This window comes from Mustelus asterias, chromosome 25 (genome assembly GCF_964213995.1).
Source record: "Mustelus asterias chromosome 25, sMusAst1.hap1.1, whole genome shotgun sequence".
Classification (NCBI taxonomy): Eukaryota; Metazoa; Chordata; class Chondrichthyes; order Carcharhiniformes; family Triakidae; genus Mustelus; species Mustelus asterias.
This window is the reverse complement of record NC_135825.1, coordinates 56,111,322-56,134,220: the sequence shown is the minus strand read 5'-3', so window position 1 is coordinate 56,134,220 and position 22,899 is coordinate 56,111,322. Positions and strand designations below refer to the sequence as shown.

The following is a 22,899-nucleotide window of genomic DNA, read 5'->3' as shown; positions in this document are numbered from 1 at the left end:
AGTCCCCGGCCATAACTCTTTCATTGGCTAAGACATTAATATCTTTCTGACTCTGTTTTGATGAGAAACTGTGAAGGCAGCTTCATTAAAACTCACTCTTGTATCAGTTGTTTCTGATAAGGTGTCTGGTGAGGCAATTAACTCTCCTTTATAACCTTGTGATCCCAACAGTTGGGTGTTTTAAAGGAATGTATCTAACATATGTTTGGTATCAAAGGGCACTCTGTAACTGTGCATCAAAGTTTCTTTGTTTAATTTCTAAAAATGTATGGAAGATATATTTATATGTATGGACTAATTAACGGTATTACACATACCTTTAAAACTACAAAGTATTTAAAACACCTAATTACAATTACTGACAAACTTGTTCCCCATTGACAAAGTGAATTCTGCATCTAAGTTGACTAAAGAAAAACCCTAGCAAAGTCTGCCAATCTCATAGTAAAGTAAGAAGTCTCACAACACCAGGTTAAAGTCCAACAGGTTTATTTGGTAGCAAATACCATAAGCTTTCGGAGCGCTGTTCCTTCGTCAGATGGAGTGGATATCTGTTCTCCAACAGTGCACAGAGACACAGAAATCAAGTTACAGAATACTAATGAGAATGCGAATCTCTACAGCCAGCCAGGTATTAAAGGTACAGACAATGTGGGTGGAGCGATCATTCAACACAGGTTAAAGAGATGTGTATTGTCTCCAGACAGAACAGCTAGTGAGATTCTGCAAGATCAGGGGGAAAGCTGTGGGGGTTGACTGATAATGTGATATAAATCCAACATCCCGGTTTAGGCCGTCCTCATGTGTGCGGAACTTGGCTATCAGTTTCTGCTCAGCGACTCTGCGCTGTCGTGTGTCGTGAAGGCCGCCTTGGAGAACGCTTACCTGAAGATCCAAGGCTGAATGCCCGTGACTGCTGAAGTGCTCCCCCACAGGAAGAGAACAGTCTTGCCTGGTGATTGTCGAGCGGTGTTCATTCATCCGTTGTCGTAGCGTCTGCATGGTTTCCCCAATGTACCATGCCTCGGGACATCCTTTCTTGCAGCGTATCAGGTAGACAACGTTGGCCGAGTTACAAGAGTACCTGGTAGATGGTGTCCTCACGTGAGATGATGGCATCCGTGTCGATGATCCGGCATGTCTTGCAGAGGTTGCTGTGGCAGGGTTGTGTGGTGTCGTGGTCACTGTTCTCCAGGCAAGACTGTTCTCTTCCTGTGGGGGAGCACTTCAGCAGAAACGGGCATTCAGCCTTGGATCTTCAGGTAAGCGTTCTCCAAGGCGGCCTTCACGACACACGACAGCGCAGAGTCTACTGAGCAGAAGCTGATAGCCAAGTTCCGCACACATGAGGACGGCCTAAACCGGGATGTTGGATTTATGTCACATTATCAGTCACCCCCACAGCTTTCCCCCTGGTCTTGCAGAATCTCACTAGCTGTTCTGACTGGAGACAATACACATCTCTTTAACCTGTGTTGAATGCTCCCTCCACCCACATTGTCTGTACCTTTAAGACCTGGCTGGCTGTAGAGATTTGCATTCTAATTAGTATTCTGTAACTTGATTTCTGTGTCTGTGCACTGTTGGAGAACAGATATCCACTCCATCTGACGAAGGAGCTGTGCTCCGAAAGCTTATGGTATTTGCTACCAAATAAACCTGTTGGACTTTAACCTGGTGTTGTGAGACTTCTTACTGTGCTTACCCCAGTCCAACGCCGGCATCTCCACATCAATCTTATAGTAGCCCTTTTCTTTTCTATCTTTCTACACAAATAGCAAGAATTCCATCACACTCCTGACTTTTGCCTTGTAGATAGTGGACAGACTTTGGGGAGTCAGGAGGTGAGTTACTCACTGCGGAATTCCTAGCCTCTGATGTGCTCTTGTGGCCACCATACTAATACTGGTTTCTGGTCAATGGTAAAATCCAGGATGTTGATAGTGAAGGATTCAGTCGTGGCGATGCCATTGAATGTCAAAGGAAGATGGTTAGATTCTCTCTTATTAGGAATGGTCATTGCCTGGCATTTGCATGGCACAAATGTTACTTGCCACTTATCAGCCCAAGCCTGACTGTTGAACAGGTCTTGCTGCATTTGGACATAGACTGCTTCAGTATCTGATGAGTTGAAAATGTGCTGAACATTGTACAATCATCAAAAACCATTCCCACGTCTGACCTTACGATGGAAGGAAGGTCATTGACGAAGCAGCGGAAGATGGTTGGGTCTCGAACACTACCCTGAGGAACTCCTGCAGTGACGTCCTGAGACTGAGGTGAATGATCTCCAAACGCCACAGCCATCTTCCTCCTTTATAGATATGAATTCAACCAATGGTGAGATTTCCACCCGATTTTTATTGACTCAGTTTTGCTAGGGCTCCTTGATGCCACACTCAAAATGCTGCCTTGATGTCAAGGGCAGTCACTCTCACCTCAGCTCTCACCTCACCTCCATGTTTTAACCAAGGCTGTAATGAGGTCAGGAGCTGAGTGGTTCTGGCGGAACCCAAGCTAAGCGCCAGTGAGCAGGATATAGCTCAGTAAGTGCCACCTTATATCACTGTCAATGATGCATTCCATTGGAAGGAGATTGGTTGGGTGGTCAGTGGTTGGGTTTGGTTTCTCCTGCATTTTGTGGACAGACCTATGTGGGCAATTTTCCACATTGCTGGGTAGATGCCAGTGTTCTAATTGCCATGGACCAGCTTGGCTAGGGATGCAGCAAGTTCTGGAGCAAATATCTTCACTATGATGCAAGATACCCAACATCTGCTTATAGGATGAACCTGAACCACTGAGAATATCAATGGCAGGCTCAATATTTGAAAGCAGCCCCTATTATGCCCTAAAATGCATTATTTTGAAGTGTAACATAGGCAAACATAGCAGCCAATGTCCCACAATCAATGGGGACAACAATGATGTTTTTGTTAGCAGCATGGATTGTATAGAAACATAGAAGATAGGAGCAGGAGGAGGCCATTCGGCCCTTCGAGCCTGCTCTGCCATTCATCACGATATTGGCTGATCATCCAACTCAATAGCCTAATCCTGCTTTCTCCCCACAACCGTTGATCCCATTCGCCCCAAGTGCTATATCCAGCCGCCTCTTGATTGTATTCAATGTTTTGGCATCAACTGCTTCCTGTGGTAATGAATTCCACAAGCTCACCACTCTTTGGGTGAAGAAATGTCTCCTCACCTCCATCCATTTAAGACGGAGATGAGCAAACATGAAAAACATAGAATCATAGAATCCCTACAATGCAGAAGGAGGCCACTTGGCCCATCGAGCCTGTACCGACAACAATCCCACCCAGGCTCTAACCCCGTAACCCCACATATTTACCCTGCTCATCTCCCTGACACTAAGGGGCAATTTAGCATGGCCAATCAACCTAACCCGCACATCTTTGGACTGTGGGAGGAAACCGGAGCACCCGAAGGAAACCCACACAGACACGGGGCAAACGTAAAAACTCCACACAGTCATCCAAGGCCACAATTGAACCCAGGTCCCTGGTGCTGTGAGGCAGCAGTGCTAACCACAGTGCTGCCCACCATTATTAGGGATACTTTGCATCCTCCTGAATACGGAGATATGATTTTAGTTTAGCATCACATCTGAAAGGTGGCACCTCTGACAACACAGTCCTCTCTGACAAATGTACAGAGCTGTCAGCATTAGCCATGATCAGATCCTGCAGTCGCATCTGAACCCACAAGCAGCAGTGCTCTGGTCTGCTTTATCACAAATGACTCACGTTGAGACTGTTCAGGAAGGTGTGGTCACGTACTATATAAAGAAATGGTATAAAAATGTCCTTCTATCAAGAGCCGTATTAAGTACTTGAAGAACTGCAACAAGGCTTAAGGTGAACAACTGCATCCTGGGAGGCACCATTGATCAGAAACGTAACCAGGTCAACCATATAAATACTTGGACTACAAGAACAGGCCAAAGGCTGGGAATTCTGCAATGAGTAACTCATCTCCTGACTCCCCAAAACCTCTCCATCGTCTACAAGTCAGGAGTGTGATGGAATACTCCCCACTTGCCTGGATGGGTCCAACAACACTCGGGAAGCTTGACATCATCCAGCACAAAGCAGCCTGCTTATTTGGTACCCAATCCATCACCTTAAACATTCACTCCCTCCACCCCAGCACACATTGGCAGCAGTGTGAACCATCGTCAAGCATCTTTGAGATTTACAACCTGTACCACCTCGAAGGACAAGGGTGTGTAGCAGATGCATGGGAACAGCACTACCTACAATTTCCACTCCAAGCCACACACCAGCCTGACTTGGAATTAGACCGTCATTTCTTCACTGTTGCTGGGTCAAGCTCTTGGAACCCCTTCCTAAGCGCACTGTGGGTGTACCTATACCGATAGGGACTTCGGTGGTTCAAGGAAGTGACTCACCACCACCTTCTCCAGGGCAACGAGATATGGGCAGCGATATGGCCTTCCCAACAATGCTCACGTCTCATGAAAGAATAATTTTAAATAAAGATTATTTGGCGATCTTGGTAAAAGAATCTCTCAGAGCCTTGCCCTTCAGCATGTTATGTTATACCATCACAGGGGGAGAGGTCCCATCAGGGGGAGCAGGTACAGTAGGTGCTGAACAAAACCTGAATTTCCCCCGTGCCTTGGGCAACAATAGGACCTGGAATAAGTTTCTGAACCATCTGTGGGTTTGCTTTAGGCCCAGCCACCCAATTTTCAATAGTGACGACTCTTCCAAAGTGTTTTATTGAATGTAGCAACCTGCTGGAGGCAGGTTGCTCGGGGAGTGCTGCAGGGATCAGTGCTTGGTCCTCTGCTCTTTGTGATTTTTATTAATGACTTAGAGGAGGGGGCTGAAGGGTGGATCAGTAAATTTGCTGATGACACCAAGACTGGTGAAGTAGTGGATGAGGTGGAGGGCTGTTGTAGGCTGCAAAGAGACAGAGATAGGATGCAGAGCTGGGCTGAAAAATGGCAAATGGAGTTTAACCCTGATAAATGTGAGGTGATTCATTTTGGTAGGACTAATTTAAATGTGGATTACAGGGTCAAAGGTAGGGTTCTGAAGACTGTGGAGGAACAGAGAGATCTTGGGGTCCATAACCACAGATCTCTAAAGGTTGCCACTCAAGTGGATAGAGCTGTGAAGAAGGCCTATAGTGTGTTAGCTTTTATTAACAGGGGGTTGGAGTTTAAGAGCCGTGGGGGTTATGCTGCAACTGTTCAGGACCTTGGTGAGACCACATTTGGAATATTGTGTGCAGTTCTGGTCACCTCACTATAAGAAGGATGTGGAAGCGCTGGAAAGAGTGCAGAGGAGATTTACCAGGATGCTGCCTGGTTTGGAGGGTAGGTCTTATGAGGAAAGGTTGAGGGAGCTAGGGCTGTTCTCTCTGGAGCGGAGGAGGCTGAGGGGAGACTTAATAGAGGTTTATAAAATGATGAAGGGGATAGATAGAGTGAACGTTCAAAGACTATTTCCTCGGGTGGATGGAGCTATTACAAGGGGGCATAACTATCGGGTTCATGGTGGGAGATACAGGAAGGATATCAGAGGTAGGTTCTTTACGCAGAGAGTGGTTGGGGTGTGGAATGGACTGCCTGCAGTGATAGTGGAGTCAGACACTTTAGGAACATTTAAGCGGTTATTGGATAGGCACATGGAGCACACCAGGATGATAGGGAGTGGGATAGCTTGATCTTGGTTTCAGATAAAGCTCGCACAACATCGTGGGCTGAAGGGCCTGTTCTGTGCTTTACTGTTCTATGTTCTATATAAAGTACTTTAAGATCTGTCTAAGGTTGCGAAAGCTACTATTTTAAATGGAAACCAGTTGAGGAGGACTGGGCTTGGAATCCAGGCAAACTCAGAGACATCTCTGCCAACATTGCCCTTCTTTCTTCACTAACTCTATTGTCTGGGGACCACAGCACGCTGTTAGGCAGCAGCTTAACTTGGGTCTACTCATCCTATAGCAAATTCTACACATACTTGGATGGTACACAAGGCATCATGAAGCCAATGTATTAGAACAAGAAATGCTCATAATAAAACACAAGGTTAGTCTCAGGGCAATCACAGACCAGCTACAAGTGTGGCTGCAGCAACTGTGCTTTAGTCACAAGCATCATTTTTAGTGGAAGTTGCCTCATCAACCTTCCCACAAGGAAGTCAATATATTTCACAAGTGTATATTAACCAACATATTCGACCATTCAGCAACCAAGAAAGTAAAGCATTCATGACGATGGGAAAAGACTCGCATACACTGTGATTCCTCCTGTCTTTTTAATCAACAAACGCACTAAAAGGTGTAGGCACCCCTACCATCTCAATGTAGCTCTGAGTGTTGAGATCATGGGGGTGATTTTCCCATCCCGCTGCGCTAATGTATTAGCACTGACAAATCAGCGCAGCGGGCCGGGAGATTTCAGCCGGGCAGAATCCGCGCTGGGCGTCCGGCCCTGAGCGCCTCTCCCAGCGCCAGGTTTCTGGCACTGTCAGCTCCGTGCTGGAAATGGGCACGGAGCCGCATTAGTTATGCAGGGGGCGGTTTAAGATAATTTAAATATCATTAACGGGCCTGGGATTGAAGTCTCCGGGTTTGCTAGCATTCCCCCCATCCCCCACCAGAGTGGTTCACACCAGCGGGGATTACAGTAGCTCCCCACTTTTGGGGAACCAAGTGGCCCAACCCCACTAGAGTGGAGGGTGGACAATTGGGGCCTTCCAGAGGGTCAGTCAGCGGGAGGGTAGGAGAGGTGGGGGGTTGTGCCTCCTAGGCATTGGCACCTTGGCAATGTCAGACTGTGCCTTGTGGCACTGCCCAAAGGGCACTTGGCATTGCCCATCAGGCATGGGGCAGGGACACGGGGGTGGGGCCTATGGGGGCGGGGCCTGATGGGGCAATCGGTGGGGGTTTGGGGGGGTCCCGCTGTCTCTCTGCAGTTGGGATCGGTGGGGGAAGGAGGGAGGGCAGTGATCGGGTGGGTTTGGGGGGTGATCAACTGGGAGGGGCAGTCAGGCTGCTGGGGCGGAGGGTTTGTATCAGTACTGTTTGTGGGGGGGGGGGGGGGTGGATGGGGCAGGGGGGGTGGATGGGGCGGGGCGGGTGGTGGATGGGGCGGGGCGGGGGGATGAGGCGGCGAGGGCAGAATCGTTCCAGGCAGAGCTGGAGATCGCAGTGGGCCGAGAGGGGATCACAGCTGGCCCGGGAATTGTCGGGGGACCAGCGATCAGACTGTGGGGGGACAGAGTGCGGGGTTCATGGGGCTGGTCAGTAATCGGGAGGTCGGCAGTGCGGAGCTTCTGCGCATGCGCCGATCTCAGCGCTGACAGATCAGTGCATGCGCAGTGGCCCGGTCAGCGCGCTGGTTTCAGCCTCTCCCATGGAGATAGGCCCGGGGCCTGAAAGTTAATGATATTTACACTGATGGCCTCTGCAGTGCAGAGTGTGGGAGATTCTTCTCTGAACTCCCACTGACAAAAAGCGTGAATTTCTCCGGTTTTCACGCAAATTCGACACTTAGAATTGTTTTGGGAGAATCCCAGTCCACATTTCCGACAGCTATCTGTAACACATTTTTATTTACTGCAAAATGCAAAACACCACATGATAACATCACCATAGAACAGTCCAAACCTCTCCAATCTATCCTCGTAACTGAAGTGACTCAGCAGTTCAGGAACGCAGCTCACCGCCACCTTCTTGAGGGCAACTGGGGATAGGTGAAAAATGCTGACCTGGCCAGCGACACCCTCATCCCGTGAATGACTAAATAAAAAAATAACTCACGCTGCCCACATCAACCTAGAAGGTAACTTAGCCCAGGTTCCCCTTCCGCATTCCTCCAATCTTTTGATGGGCAGAACTGATGAACACTTTGCTACAACAAATTTGAGGGCAAATCAGGTGGATATATTTTACAGTGTAGGCATGGCTGAACCAAAGTAACAAGTCCATCTTTTCTTCAAACGTCCCTTTCTCCTGACTGCACTAAACACCAAGACTATCCAGATTGGCAGGCAAAATGTTCATTTTGCACATTATTGCCTCTACGTTCTCAGAAGACTAAGGAAATTTGGTATGTCCGCTACAACTCTCACCAACTTTTACAGATGCACCATAGAAAGCATTCTTTCTGGTTGTATCACAGCTTGGTATGGCTCCTGCTCTGCCCAAGACCGGAAGGAACTACAAAGGGTTGTGAATGTAGCTCAATCCACCACGCAAACCAGCCTCCCATCCATTGACTCCGTCTACACTTCCCGCTGCCTCAGAAAAGCAGCCGGCATAATCAAGGACCCCAAGCACTCCGAACATTCTCTCTTCCACCTTCTTCCATTGGGAAAAAGATACAGAAGTCTGAGGTCACGTACCGACCGACTCAAGAACAGCTTCTTTCCTGCTGCCATCAGACTTTTGAATGGACCTACTTTACATTAAGTTGATCTTTCTCTGCACCCTAGCTATGACTGTAACACTACATTCTGCACTCTCTCGCTTCCTTCTCTATGACCGGTATGCTTTGTCTGTATAGCAAGCAAGAATACTCTTCACTGTATACTAAAACATCTGACAATATTAAATCTAATCAAATACTGTGTTTTAGAATCCCTACAGTACTGAAGGAGGCCATTCAGCCCATCGGGTCCATACAGGTTCTCTGAAAGAGCATGTTACCCAGGACCACACCACCACCCTATCCCCACACATTAACCAGGCTAATCTCACTAACCTACATACCTTTGGACACTACGGGGCAATTTAGCATAGCCAGTCTACCTAACCTGCACACCTTTGGACTGTGGGAGGAAACTGGAGCGCCCGGGAGAAATCCACGCAGACAATGGGGAGAACGTGCAAACTCCCCACAGACAGTTACCTGAGGCTGGAATTGAACCAGGTCCCTGGCGCTGTGAGACAGCAGTGCTAACCACTGCACCACCCTTTAATACCCAGCTCAGCAACCCGGCCTCTGCTTCCCACAGCCTTTGTTGAACCAGGCTGAATCCGGACATTGGTTCCACCCTTCTTTGACTGATGATTACAACCATAGGAAGGGGAATCTTACCAGATTTCCATGGCAACTGCCCCAATCAGTATCATCAGTTGAACGAACACAACCAGAATTGTTGTGAATGTTAATTGAAATGCCCCCAATCAATTTTCGCCCTCTGAATATTGCGGTATCATTCTCAGCCATGGTATCCTGTACATTTAACCCACTGTGAGTTAGGTTTAACTCAACAATTGTATTTTAATATATATTACGCCATTTTTTCCACGACCCCCTCTTGGTGGCATAATTGAAAATTCCGAAATGTGGTACTTTAAAAATGCATGTTCTTAGTTTTATGTGGGTGGATTGGAAAACATTGGGGAGGTTGGTGGGATAAGAGGTGTGGAGGGAGGGACTAGCCATATTAATTTATATTAAAACATGACTGAAATATGTTCACTGAAGAGAATCCTTGCAGCAAATGTGCCTTAAGTTTACCAACTGTTCCTGCTGGCGGGAGCGTCCAGTCACTAGTGGTGATCCGCGGTGCGGTTTCCCCACAGCGGAGAGTGAGAGCAACAAGAAAACCCATTGACAGTGGCATGGCAGTATAATGATTCCACTCAGGCCATTGAGGTTGGCCTATTGGAATATGAACTCCTTGCTTAAGGAGTCAATTGATGGGCCAATCAGGGAGTTCTTTTCCTTTTATTTAACCGGGAATGTCAGTTCCTCTGGCACCCCCGAAGGTTTGATTTGATTTGATTTGATTTATTATTATCACATGTATTAACATACAGTGAGAAGTATTGTTCCTTGCGCACTTTACAGACAAAGCATACCGTTCATAGAGAAGGAAACGAGAGAGTGCAGAATGTAGACTGCTGACTGATAGTTACTCTGTATACTACTGTTGGAATTGTAAATAAAGGCATTCTGGTGAAGGGACTTCTGCCTCCAAAGACTTATTACAGGCTGGAAGACCTCACCTCCAGCCCAAGGCAGGCCACCTCTTTACTGAAGAAATGTAGAAATAGGTGCTTTGTAAAATATGTCATCTGCAAAATCACTCGAAGACCACGGGTGGGATTTTCTGCCCCCCTTTCCTCCTCTCCTTGCTCCCCCCTTTCCCCCCAAGGGGGGAATCTTTTAGTGATATTGCGGGTGACATATTTTCCAAAGTAACTATTTTTACATTTCTTCAGTGAAGAAGTAGGAGATAAACCCGGCAGTGTTTAGCACCCACTGCCTCACCACCTCGTGATGTGTTGTCTGTGTGAAAATGTCCAGATTGCTGCTGGATCTATAAAGCAGAATTACTGAAGCACCGTCTTTGATAATTGTCCAATTTCCTGCTCGAGGCACAATTTATGATTGCTCGCACTCTCTCTTTCAGGATCAAGAAGCAAGGAGATTGGCCAAAGAAATAGCTGTACAACAGTTGTATTCCGAGAGGAATGGACAGAACTTCAGAGAGCTGATCAATTTTTCTGCACCTATTAATGTCACCTATCAATATCTAGCAGGTTACCCTTTGCTGAAAAAGAGTAAGCGAAAGCTTTCATCGTGGAATTGTTCATGTGTTGATTGTAAAATGAACGGATTTAAATTAACTGATTGTGAGAGCCTCTTGGCCTAACATTTCCTAAAACAAAGAAGAACAAAGAACAATACAGCTCAGGAACAGGCCCTTCGGCCCTCCAAGCCCGTGCCGCTCCCCGGTCCAGGATTGAATCCTGAATCCAGGATCCCCGCCCAATTTTCCAGCCTATCTACATACCAATATCCTATCCACCGAGCTGTCCCTCACAGCTACGATGCTTTTGTTCATTACAACCTATTAACTTACCCCCACCCCCCCATTCCAGACCATGTGATCTCCAGGGAGAGGCGAAAACCCAGAGTGAAAAACCCCAGGGCCAATATGGGGAAAAAAAATCTGGGAAATTCCTCTCCGACCCCCTGAGGCGATCAAAACGAGTCCAGGAGATCACAATGGCCCCGATCGGAAAATGCTTCCCAACCCTAGTCATCTCCACTTCCACGAACACCATATGAATTCCCTGCCCCCGAGACAGGTTCCCAACTATCCGCAGTCTCACTCTGTACTGGCACCAGCAAGATGATCATAGAATGAAGCCTTGAAACGAGAAACCAGGAACAATTAGCCCGCGCCGCTCCCTGGTCCAAACTAGACCACTCTTTTGTATCCCTCCATTCCCACTCCGTTCATATAGCTGTCTAGATAAGTCTTAAACGTTCCCAGTGTGTCCGCCTCCACCACCTTGCCCGGCAGAAACTGTTGTCTAACACTGAGTTTCATATTCACTGAAATCGCAAGGTTTTTTTTTCCTGCATTTATGTTGCTTTGTGGTGAAAGATTTCACCCTTACTCAGAAGAGAAATTCCAGCATTTCCACCAATCTTTTGAGGTAGCTTAAGGGGCAGCATGGTGGTTAGCACTGCTGCCTCAAAGTGCCAGGGACCCGGGTTCGATTCCCGGCTTGGGTCACTGTCTGTGCGGAGTCTGCACGTTTTTCTCCCCGTGTCTGCGTGGGTTTCCTCCGGGCGCTCCTGTTTCCTCCGAAAGACGTGCTGGTTAGGTGCATTGGCCATGCTAAATTCTCCCTCAGTGTACCCGAACAGACACCGGAGTGTGGCGACTAGGGGATTTTCACCGTCACTTCATTGCAGTGTTATCATAAGCCTACTCGTGACACTAAAATAAATAAATAAATAGCTTCTGCTTTCATCGTGGAACACAATTGCTATTCTCCTTCAAAATGTACCTGAAATCGAAACTTCGTAAAGCACCCTCTATTAGATTGCATTCACACACAAATGGTAAAGGTGAATGCAAAATCACCAAATCTGCTGCTAACACCCTTCCCTGGGATCAAAGGCAGGTTTGTTCAACTTTATGCAGCATTCAGTTGTCAATGAATTACATTTTGTGGAGTATTATGACGTCCCCAAGTTCTGTTCAAATTGACTAAATCGGCATCAATCCCATCACACTTTGATAGTAAAATTATCTCAAACTCCTTCAGTCACCCGTGCATTCATTGAGTTGACTGTTCAGATGTCAGTTGCCCTTTTACTGATAAACCTTCTTAGACCAGACCAGACAATGATGGCAGATTTCCTTCCCTAAAGGACGTTAGTGAACCAGATGGGTTTTTCCGACAATCAACAATGGTTTCATGGTCATCAGTAGATTCTTAATTCCAGGTTTTTTTTATTGAATTCGAATTCCATCATCTGGCGTGGCGGGATTTGAACCCGGTCCCCAGAACATTAGCTGAGTTAGCAGGATTAATGATGTGGAGATGCCGGCGTTAGACTGGGGTAAACACGGTAAGAAGTCTCACAACACCAGGTTAAAGTCCAACAGGTTTATTTGGTAGCAAAAGCCACCAGCTTTCGGAACAGGCTGTCCCTTCGTCAGGTGAGTGGGAGTTCTGTTCACAAACAGGGCATATAAAGACACAAACTCAATTTATAAAATAATGAGACTTGATTACCTGTAAAGACTCTCATTCCAACCATTATTTTGTAAATTGAGTTTGTGTCTCTGTGCCCTGTTTGTGAACAGAACTCCCACTCACCTGACGAAGGAGCAGCGCTCCGAAAGCTAGTGGCTTTTGCTACCAAATAAACCTGTTGGACTTTAACCTGGTGTTGTGAGACTTCTTACTGTGTTTAGCAGGATTAACCCAGAGCTAAAGCATTGATTTTGCCCATGCAGAGGAACTGTAGTCACTTACACGTTCCTTGTTTAATTTTTTGTGGTTGAATTTTACAATTGTCAAAATGAAGGAATTCTGCTCAGTGCCAGGAGAAGCAACATTGTTTTGACTTATCACCGCTGATGCCAGTCATCATCAGAACTGAATAGCAAGGGAGGGAAAAATATTCAAGCAATATGAATTAATAATTTTCAATTAAATTAATAATCAGTTGATTTCTTAACAATTTATAAGGCCATTATGCAGCTGTTTCTCATATCAACCAGTCTCATTTCAGCCATTGCAGAAACTTGAGTGCTGAGTGAAGCTTCCTGTTCCTCCATGCTGAATCCAAACGTTTGGGGAGGCGATGGCCCAGTGGTATTATCACTAGACTATTAATCCAGAAACTCAGCTAATGTTCTGGGGACCCGGGTTCGAATCCCGCCACGGCAGATGGTGGAATTTGAATTCAATAAAACGAATCTGGAATTAACAATCTACTGATGACCATGAAACCATTGTCGATTTTGGGAAAAACCCATCTGGTTCACTAATGTCCTTTAGGGAAGGAAATCTGCCATCCTTACCTGGTCTGGCCTACATGTGACTCCAGAGCCACAGCAATGTGGTTGACTCTCAGCTGCCCTCTGAAATGGCCTCAGTTCAAGGGCGACTAGGGATGGGCAATAAATGCTGGCCAACCAGCGATGCCCATGTCCCATGAATGCATAAAAATGTGGGATGAAATTCTCGAACCAATTATGCCCTGCCACCATGGCCAGCGAGGACGAAGAATTTGGTGCTCAGCCAAATCTCTGTTCACTACAGCGGGACTGGAGAATCCCAGTTGCGGGCAAAGTTGGAGAATCTGTTTTATTTTGCTACACAGGCCAGTGAGACCGCCAGCAGCTTAACATGTATGGAAAACTATGGGCTGTGTTCCACTTGCTGCCATGAACTCAGTTAAGAATGTCTAAACTAGTTCTGTTTGGACCCTTGTGGGTGGGACCAGGGCTCAAATTTCCACTAAGTTGGGTTAGTTTTGAACCAATTCAGAAAGGCACAAAGGCTACAGTTTACTAAAGGTTCCATCCTTACTGCGTAATATATATTACTGTGAACATCTCATTTAGATTATAAGCCTGGAATAAATCATGAGGATTCAGATGACTTTATCAAGATTTCTTAGTCATAATATTCTCACAGAATTGTAAAGGCACAGAGGAGGCCATTTGGCCCATTGTGTCAGCACCAGCTAAAACCAAAAGCTGCTGGTGGTGGAAACTGTTATACAGCTTTAATTTAAACACCTTCCAGCATTCCAGTTTAATGAGACAAACAAGGACAGTAATTCAATCATTTCTTTATTTAACACTTCTAGAATCATAGAAATCATAGAAACCCTACAGTACAGAAAGAGGCCATTTGGCCCATCGAGTCTGCACCGACCACAATCCCACCCAGGCCCTACCCCCATATCCCTACATATTTACCCACTAATCCCTCTAACCTATGCATCTCAGGACACTAAGGGCAATTTTAGCATGGCCAATCAACCTAACCCACACATCTTTTGGACTGTGGGAGGAAACCGGAGCACCCAGAGGAAACCCACGCAGACACGAGGAGAATGTGCAAACTCCACACAGACAGTGACCCAAGCCGGGAATCGAACCCAGGTCCCTGGAGCTGTGAAGCAGCAGTGCTAACCACTGTGCTACCGTGCTGTACCAACTCAAACATAAATAGTTGCAACTCATCAACTTTAACTGAACTTTAACTCTTAGCTGCATATTAACTTTAACTGAACATCAACTTTAACCATTTAACTGAAAATAGATACTACCGAGTTTAGGAAAACCTTGGCCAAGAATCAATCTATCTCCTTTTCTGAAGCATCCTACAGGGTACACATTTTCTTGTGATGGTTGGTCTCTTCGAGTTACCGCCGGCAAATAAAGGCTCACATGTCTCTTTATCCACAATTCTCAACTCGCTTCTGGAAGATTCTCTGTCATCCAGCCAACTGTGTAACCAGAAACTGATCACATGGCTCGAACATCCAGTGAAATTATTTTGAATGACGCCATTACACTTAGCTCATTTGACATGTACCATACATAGTAGCCATATAAATCAGAGATGCACCATCACAGTTAATGTAAACAACTTCCTTTATCTGGCCAACACAGGAAGCTTCAGATCTCAACTCCCAGCCCAGAGCCACTTTACGACCTGCATCTGATTTTAATCTATATTTAAATTGACCAGAAATCCCAGAATGCTTCACTCTCATTCAGAATGGCCATTTTAAAGCCACTATTGCCATTATTGTTGTTAAATCATTGTTGCACCCATTCTTTCTCCATCCACAAAACCAATCATGGTCCAAGTCATGGGAGAAAAATCATAGGACCAAGGAGCACAAAGTTTCAAATTGCGATTACCTATCTGATACCCAGAGATCAGCCGATCTCCAGGGTGAACCTGTTCCTGAACCTGTTCACAGGTTAAACACAACCAGAACGCTTTGCATCACAATGGTGGCCTTGTCTACAGTGCTGCAGAATACAGATCTGCCTCGCGCTCCTACAGCAATCACACACACATTGTCTACCAGCAGCCTAAGGCTACCAAGAAAAGGACACCAGAGATGCTTAAGTCAACTCCAAATGAGTGGCTTCCGATTCCCTCCCACATGACCCTGCTTGTCATTCACCATGACGCCATCGTGCTCCCTTCGTGAAAACTTTGGAAAAACCCCAACAAGAAAACGCTTAAAACCACATCGACCATAATCCACACCTCACCACTGATCCAACCCAGAAGAACTTGACCTGGGGTGGCATGGTGGCACAGTGGTTAGCACTGCTGCCTCACAATGCCAGGGACCTGAGTTTGATTCCCAGATTGGGTCACTGTGTGGAGTCTGCACGTTCTCCCTGCGTCTGTGTGGATTTCCTCCGGGTGCTCCAGTTTCCTCCCACAGTCTGAAAGACGTGCTGGTTAGGTGCATTGGCCATGCTAAAATCTCCCTCGTGTACCCGAACAGGCATGAGAGTGTGGCGAGTAGGGGATTTTCACAGTAACTTCATTGCAGTGTTAATGTAAGCCTACTTGTGACACTAATAAATAAAAAATTTTTAAAAGCTCTCTGGAAGATAGAGGGTGATGATCTATCTGGTCCACACAGGACATGGATGATATGGCCACCTGCTCTGGAAGTGGAAGCTGAGGGTTGACCTGAAATGTAATTCTGGCTGCGAGTCCCTAACCATGGACCATATCACATCAGCCTGCCCACTAAGGTCTGTTGTCGGAGGTACACTCTTTCTCCCCATGTCATCTTAAGACTCCATTCAATCGATAGTTAAACTATTTCATTCTAAGCTTTTATATCGTACCTAATATCTAAACTGAACCACATGCATGGAACCTGTTACTTTGATCGCACCATCTTACCTTGTCACACGGAATGGAAGTAATTTGAAGTGATTTTGCTTTGGAATCTTTTAGAGAGTATCCTTAGATTTTTAGCAGTTGTATAACGTTGTTTTTCTCTCTCTCCACAATTTACAGAATACCTTGCAGTCGGGCTGTCATCTGTGAAACGGAAGCGAGGGAATTACCTGCTCGAGACGCTGAAATCCATATTTGAACAATCCTCCAATGAAGAGTTGACGGAGATGGTAGTGGTCGTACACTTGGCAGACTTTGACATGATATGGAATGCACAGGTGGTTCAGGACATTTCCAGAAAGTTTGCTCACCATATCATCTCCGGCCACTTGGTCATTATTCATGCTCCCGAGTTGTACTATCCACCTCTAAAAGGCTTGAAACGAAATTATAACGACCCAGCTGATCGCGTGACTTTCAGGTCAAAGCAGAATGTTGACTATGCTTTCCTGCTCAATTTCTGCGCAAACTTATCAGATTATTACCTAATGCTGGAAGATGATGTTCAATGTGCCCGCTCTTTCTTAACCGCAATTAAGAAAGTCCTTGCTTCCAAAGAGGGCTCCTACTGGGTGACATTGGAGTTTTCCAAGTTGGGTTATATTGGAAAACTTTACCATTCGACTGACCTTCCGAGGTTGGCCCACTTTCTGCTGATGTTTTATCAAGAGATGCCATGTGACTGGTTGCTAACCCATTTCCGAGGCCTTCTCACCCAGAAAGATGTCATCCGCTTTCGGCCTTCCCTGTTTCAACACATTGGATATTATTCCTCTTTCAGAGGAACGGAAAACAGATTAAAGGATGATGACTTTGAAGAGGATTTCTTTGATATTCCTGACAACCCGCCAGCCGCCATCTACACCAGTCTCAAAGTATTTGAGAATTATGACCCCAGCAAAGCCTACAGTAATGGTGACGAGTACTTCTGGGGAAAATCGCCCTCCACTGGAGACTACTTCACTATTGTATTTGTAAAGCCAATGAACGTCACTAGAGTCCATGTAGTCACTGGCTCAGAGGATCGGAATAATGATATTCTTCACTCTGGGATCCTTGAAATTGGAAAGCATCCAAAAATGACCCAGAAGGGTAAAGATTGCTCGGACTATGTTAAACTAAATGAGTTCCAAAAGGGACTGTGTGACAGAAAAGATATCAGTTCCATTATTGATTTCAGTGTAGACTGTGTGCGAATATATATAACAAACAGTCAAAAAGATTGGCTAATCATTAGAAGCATCAGTATTTGGGCAAAGCACAGCAATGTACTATGACAAAATACATCCTCTATCATTTTCTTCCTCTCTTCCATGACGTTTAATGGAATGTAGGGCGGAATTTTATGATCCCTCCCGATGGTGGGATTTTCCAGTCCCGCCGAAGTCCGATGGACGTTTGAAAGGCTCGCCGCATTTTCCGCCCCCACCACACCAGGGCCATAGAATTCCGCCCGTAGTTTCATGACTGTATCTTACCAAAGTGATTACTTATTGTGAGTGAGGCTAAGCAGTGAATGTTGTCAGCCTATTCAACTCCACAGAGCCAAGCTCATCCATCCCCTGATGCACATCCAATTTTTAGGAGCGCTTGGTCTCCGGTGATTAAGAGCAAACCCTGGTTTATTTGGAACCTCCACCGTTATCCCAGTCCATCCAGGAATATTGAAACACTTGCTTTACGAGCAACAGTAGGTGTCAGTTTTGGGATATTAGAGCTGAATTCTTATGAATTAACTATTTTTTCTGATGTAGAAGAACTTTTAAAAAGATGAAAATAGTTACAGAGGACCACGCAAGAAAGGTTTTTGAAACCAGGTTAGCTGCAGCCAACCAATATTCCACACCAAATGATTAATTCCAAATGCATTCCACGGCACAGCAGGTGGTTATTTGAAAAAAAAAGTATTTTGTGCACCTGTCGGATGTCTCTTCTTTTGAATTTGTAAGCCACCACTGCCGTATGATCCTTCGCTCTGGAATTAAGTGGTCAAACCATTGGTTTAAATGTCATGGCAACCAACACATGCCTCCATTTCTGATCACTGGTTGACTTGGTAATCTGATTGGGATTGGAAAGGAGAGGGTCAGGACAGTTTGATAATGGCAGGGACCAACATACAATTGAACGTAAGGGAATTATTTGAAACTCTTACAGAAGCACCCTCAAAATATTGCATATATCTGACCACCTGCTTCCTCTGCCACCATAAGCACAATGAGAATGCGACATTTATGTGGAAATATTGTAAAATCAAAAGCCTAGATTGCCGAGCACCTTGTGTGCTCAGAGCAAAGACGCATGTGACAGCTGGGACTTGCTTCCACCTCTCCCCTCCCTCCCCAAACCAACCACCCCCCCACTTCCCCCACCCCCACCCCCGGCAAACCGAATTCCCCCCACAACCAACTAGAGGTAAAATCTCTAGTCATTCAGACTCTGCGTTCCAACAGGTGAAGGTCTGGACGCTCTGGTGCAGGTACGATCCCTCTCCAGAGTACAACAAACTGGCAGCTTGAGTCTCTCGCCGCAGATGTGCACTTGCATTATCTAAACAGGAACATCTGGCCACAGGAAATGTCCCCAACACTTGTGGGCTGAATTTTCTCTCGGGAGGCAGGAAACAGGAGATGGGTCTGCTCCTGAGCCTGCCCCCAGGGAGAAACAGTCGATAACCCTGGGTGCTCCCTTAATTGGCATGGAGCCAGGTTCCCTGCCCAATTATGGACACCCAGTTATGGGTGGCACAGTGGTTAGCACTGCTGCCTTACAGTGTCAGGGATTCAGGTTCAATTCCAGCCTCGTGTCACTGTCTGTGTGGAGTTTACATGTTTTCTCCGTGTCTTACATGGGTTTCTTCCGGGTGCTCCGGTTTCCCCTCTCAGTCCAAAGATGTGCAGGTTAGTTGGATTGGCCATGATAAATTGCCCCTTAGTGTCCTAGGATGTGTGGGTTGGGTGGATTGACCATGGGAGATAGGTCAGAGGGGTGGGCCTGGGTTGGATGCTCTTTCAGAGAGTCAGTGCAGACTCGATGGGCTGAAAGGCCTCCTGTTGCACTGTAGGGATTCTATGATTTAAAGCGGCATTGGGCTCTTTGTTGCACTGCTCTAGGGCCTCTGGCTTGAGAGGAGTGGCAGGCTGCAGTAGAGGGTAATAAACCGAGAGGGTGCTTCACTGAAAAGGTGCCCTCTCACCAATATTTTTGAAAGTTCAGATAAAAAACAGCCAGGCCACCATTGTCAGTGGGTGAATCCATCTGGATGGCGGCCTCACCAAGTAAGGCAGGGCGGGCATGTAAATTTGTTTGGAGCACTGCCACCCCACCTGCCACTGGCTGACTGCCCAACCCCCCCCCCCCCCAGTTGGCCTCCTGTGATTACCTTTAACGGGGCTCTTAATGAAGCCTAGTTGCCTGCCCTCCTCATGAGGCCAGACAACCTCGCTGCATTCTGAATCCACCTCCTTTTAAATGGGCAGCGGCGGAAATGCGGTCAGGCAATTGGCACTGGTATCTTTTGGGCTCTCTCTGCCCCTGCCCTGACCTTGAGTCCTGACAATTCTGCCCTGTATCTCAAGCTGCCAGGATGAGAGAATGGAGCTCACAAAGGGGGAAATCAGGAAACTTTGTACTTTATGAATAATTCTACAAATCATCATCAAATGGTTCTGGGTGAGCTACCTGGAAGGCGAGTTTCTTCTCACTAGAAGTTTGAGGTATGCATATATTGAGAAAGCAAGGGGAACAGATGGAATATCAAACCATTCACCATGTTAAGGTCTTTTCTGCAGTGTTGATATTGGTGAGAATTATGTACATTTGTACAAACCTTTATACGACGATTCAAAGAATGCCTTTATCTTGATGTATAAATCGATGAAGAATGTGATTATTACTGTTTTCAAAGGAACTTTGTAAAATAAGAACTTTATTCATGAATTCCTATAAACACTGAAATGTTTACTCTTGTGTTATTTTTTTTATTACGGTGAAGACAATATTTGAGAATTAATTGCAGCCATGATCATTAGGCATGTTTACTGGCGGCAAGGATGTCCCGCCATTGGGCAGCGGCAGAATCTTCTGGAACCACTGGTATCTACGGGGTTTTGTGTGTCCCGCACTCCCTGCCGCCAGGGAACATGCCACACGGTGGATTGCCATCAGCAGGACTGGAAGATCCCACCGGCAGGAAGGATCGGAAAAATTTCGGCCACTCATCGCCACAAATTGTTCTGCAAAGTGTACCTCTTTTTTTGTCTCACTTTCTCCTGTTCAGTGGCAGACTGCCTCACAGCACCAGAGACCCGGGTTCAATTCCGGCCTCATGTCACTGTCTGTGTGGAGTTTGCACTTTCTCCCCGTGTCTGCGTGGGTTTCCTCCGGGTGCTCTGGTTTCCTCCCACAGTCCAAAGATTGCAGATTAGGTTGATTGGCCATGCTAAATTGTCCCTTAGTGTAAGGGGGATTAACAGGGTAAATACATGGGGTTACGGAGATAGGGCCTGGGTGGGATTGTGGTCGGTGCAGACTCAATGGGCCGAATGGCCTCCTTCTGCACTGAAGGGATTCTATGATTCTAAAGGGTATAAATTGTAATTGTAAACAGATAATACCTAATGCAGCCCACTCCCCTCGAGCATACAAGAGATGTTTTGCAATTTTGTAGATAATCAGAATATGAAGTGTGATGCAATGTACGTCGTGTCCTATAACCAAACGGAATTATACTTCGGAAGTGTTGTACCCTATCGATAAACACAGGAAGCTGCCAAGATTAGCTTCATTTGCATGCTAGTCAAAATAAAAAGTATGTTATCCAATAGAAAGTTGATTATATTCACCCACAATAACATCATCAAGGAGACGGTTAAATATTCTGGACTGAATCCCGCATCAGGTCACAATGTAGGATTTCCAATGCACTGATCTTTTGAAAGTGCTCTGTGTTGCCACGGTGATGCAGGTTATTTTGAATCTATGGTTCCCAAAGCTGTCCCACCATTGGCTTTTCCTCATGCCGTGACTGGGTCTGTTGTAAACTATTTGATAGTGACAACCGACTATGATTAGTCAACAACCCTATTATTATTGTATCATGTGACTACCGGGATAGTAGATGGCCATCTAGATGGGCCTTCTTTGTTTTTTATCCTAGTTCAGATTGCAAAGTTTTTTTTTAAGGCTACCTTTGCGTTGCTCCATATCCATGCCGGTGCCTCCTGCTCTTTGAACCTAAGTCTTATGCAATTGGTGCCAGTTTCAAAGTGAACTTGCTGAACTCCTCAGGTCTTAGCTGGTGAGAATCGCATCCTGGCACTTTTTTTGCACTAAGTGCCATAAGATTCAAAGTCGCCCAAAAGAACAGGCCTGAAACTCTCCCGTTCTTTTTTCCGCTCGTTCGGCATTTCGAATTTTTATCCTAAGATCACACCCTTTGAATTTTTGGGGGAGGAATGTGCCCTATTGTGTCCTATCAATAATCTGTTATTGAAATAAACTAATTTGCTTAATTCCGTGTTTGTGTTCCTTCTAACAGATAAAACAATGAGGAAATTAAAATTAATGTAACTTGAATAATTCCATTCCAATTCAAGATTTGACCCTCTTCCATCCTCCTTTCATCACCAAAACTGATGTGACTTTACTCCGGACAGCAGGAAGGGCTGAGAGGCAGATTTCAACATCAATGTCTTTCCATAGTTGTCCAGTGGAAAGGTACTTTGAAAGTGGTGGAATTACTCTGCAGTTCTCGTTTGCCCCTGGCTCGAACAGAAGAACAAAGAGCAATGCAGGAACAGAAAATGCTGGAAAATCTCAGCAGGTCTGACAGCATCTGTGGAGAGAGCCAACGTTTCGAGTCTGGATGATCCTTACCTGACTTACCCGACGAAGGAGCAGCGCTCCGAATGCTTGTGGCTTTTGCTACCAAATAAACCTGTTTTTTTTTTATTTCAAAAATATACTTTATTCACACAAAAAAAACTCTTCAATAAAACATTGCAAAATTACAGATCCAAAAGTCACAAACAGCGCAAAAAAGAATAATTTTTACAGTCCAATACCGTGCTCATTCACAAAAACATTACATTCCGTTACATTTCATTTCGTAAAACTATATACATGTGTCATAGTTTTCTGTGTGCCGTTATTTTCCAGGTTGGCACACAGTTACGGAGGCCGAGGGTGTTCTGCAGTTACCCGGCCCTCGGTCTGCCTCGGTTGAGACGCTTTACACAGTGGCCTTTCCCCATTGTGCCTTGGCGGCGGCTGCCCCAAGCTTGAGCGCGTCCCTGAGCACGTAGTCCAGGACCTTGGAATGTGCCAGTCTGCAACACTCGGTCGAGGACAATTCTTTCAGCTGGAAGATCAGCAAGTTTCGGGCGGACCAAAGCGCGTCCTTCACCGAGTTGATGACCCTCCAGCAGCGGTGTTGCTACCAAATAAACCTGTTGGACTTTAACCTGGTGTTGTGAGACTTCTTACTGTGAAAAACTTTCCCCACACATCTCCCCTAAACTTACCCCCTCTCACCTTAAACCTGTGCCCTCTTGTAGTCAACCCGTCCACCCTGGGAAAAGCCTCTGACTATCCATACCTTGCTCTGGATCTAGTCAGAGGTATGTGTGCCTTTATTCCTTTGCCCTGTTGGTTTTTTAAATACTGCTCACCCACATTATTCTA

The 22,899-nt window shown here is 46.0% G+C and overlaps 1 protein-coding gene across 3 annotated transcripts in view; it reads left to right on the top strand.

Annotated features, from left to right (window-relative positions):
* Nucleotides 1-20,712, top strand: part of LOC144479198 (alpha-1,3-mannosyl-glycoprotein 4-beta-N-acetylglucosaminyltransferase C-like) — a 188,389-nt gene extending 167,677 nt beyond the window's left edge. For all 3 annotated transcript variants that reach the window (XM_078197853.1, XM_078197852.1, XM_078197850.1), the window contains exons 3-4: nucleotides 10,422-10,572; nucleotides 16,336-20,712. In XM_078197853.1, the coding sequence (XP_078053979.1) occupies nucleotides 10,422-10,572; nucleotides 16,336-17,492 (1,308 nt within the window). In that variant the 3' untranslated portion in view covers nucleotides 17,493-20,712. The remainder of the gene's footprint in view (nucleotides 1-10,421; nucleotides 10,573-16,335) is intronic.
* The last annotated feature ends 2,187 nt before the right edge of the window (nucleotides 20,713-22,899 follow it).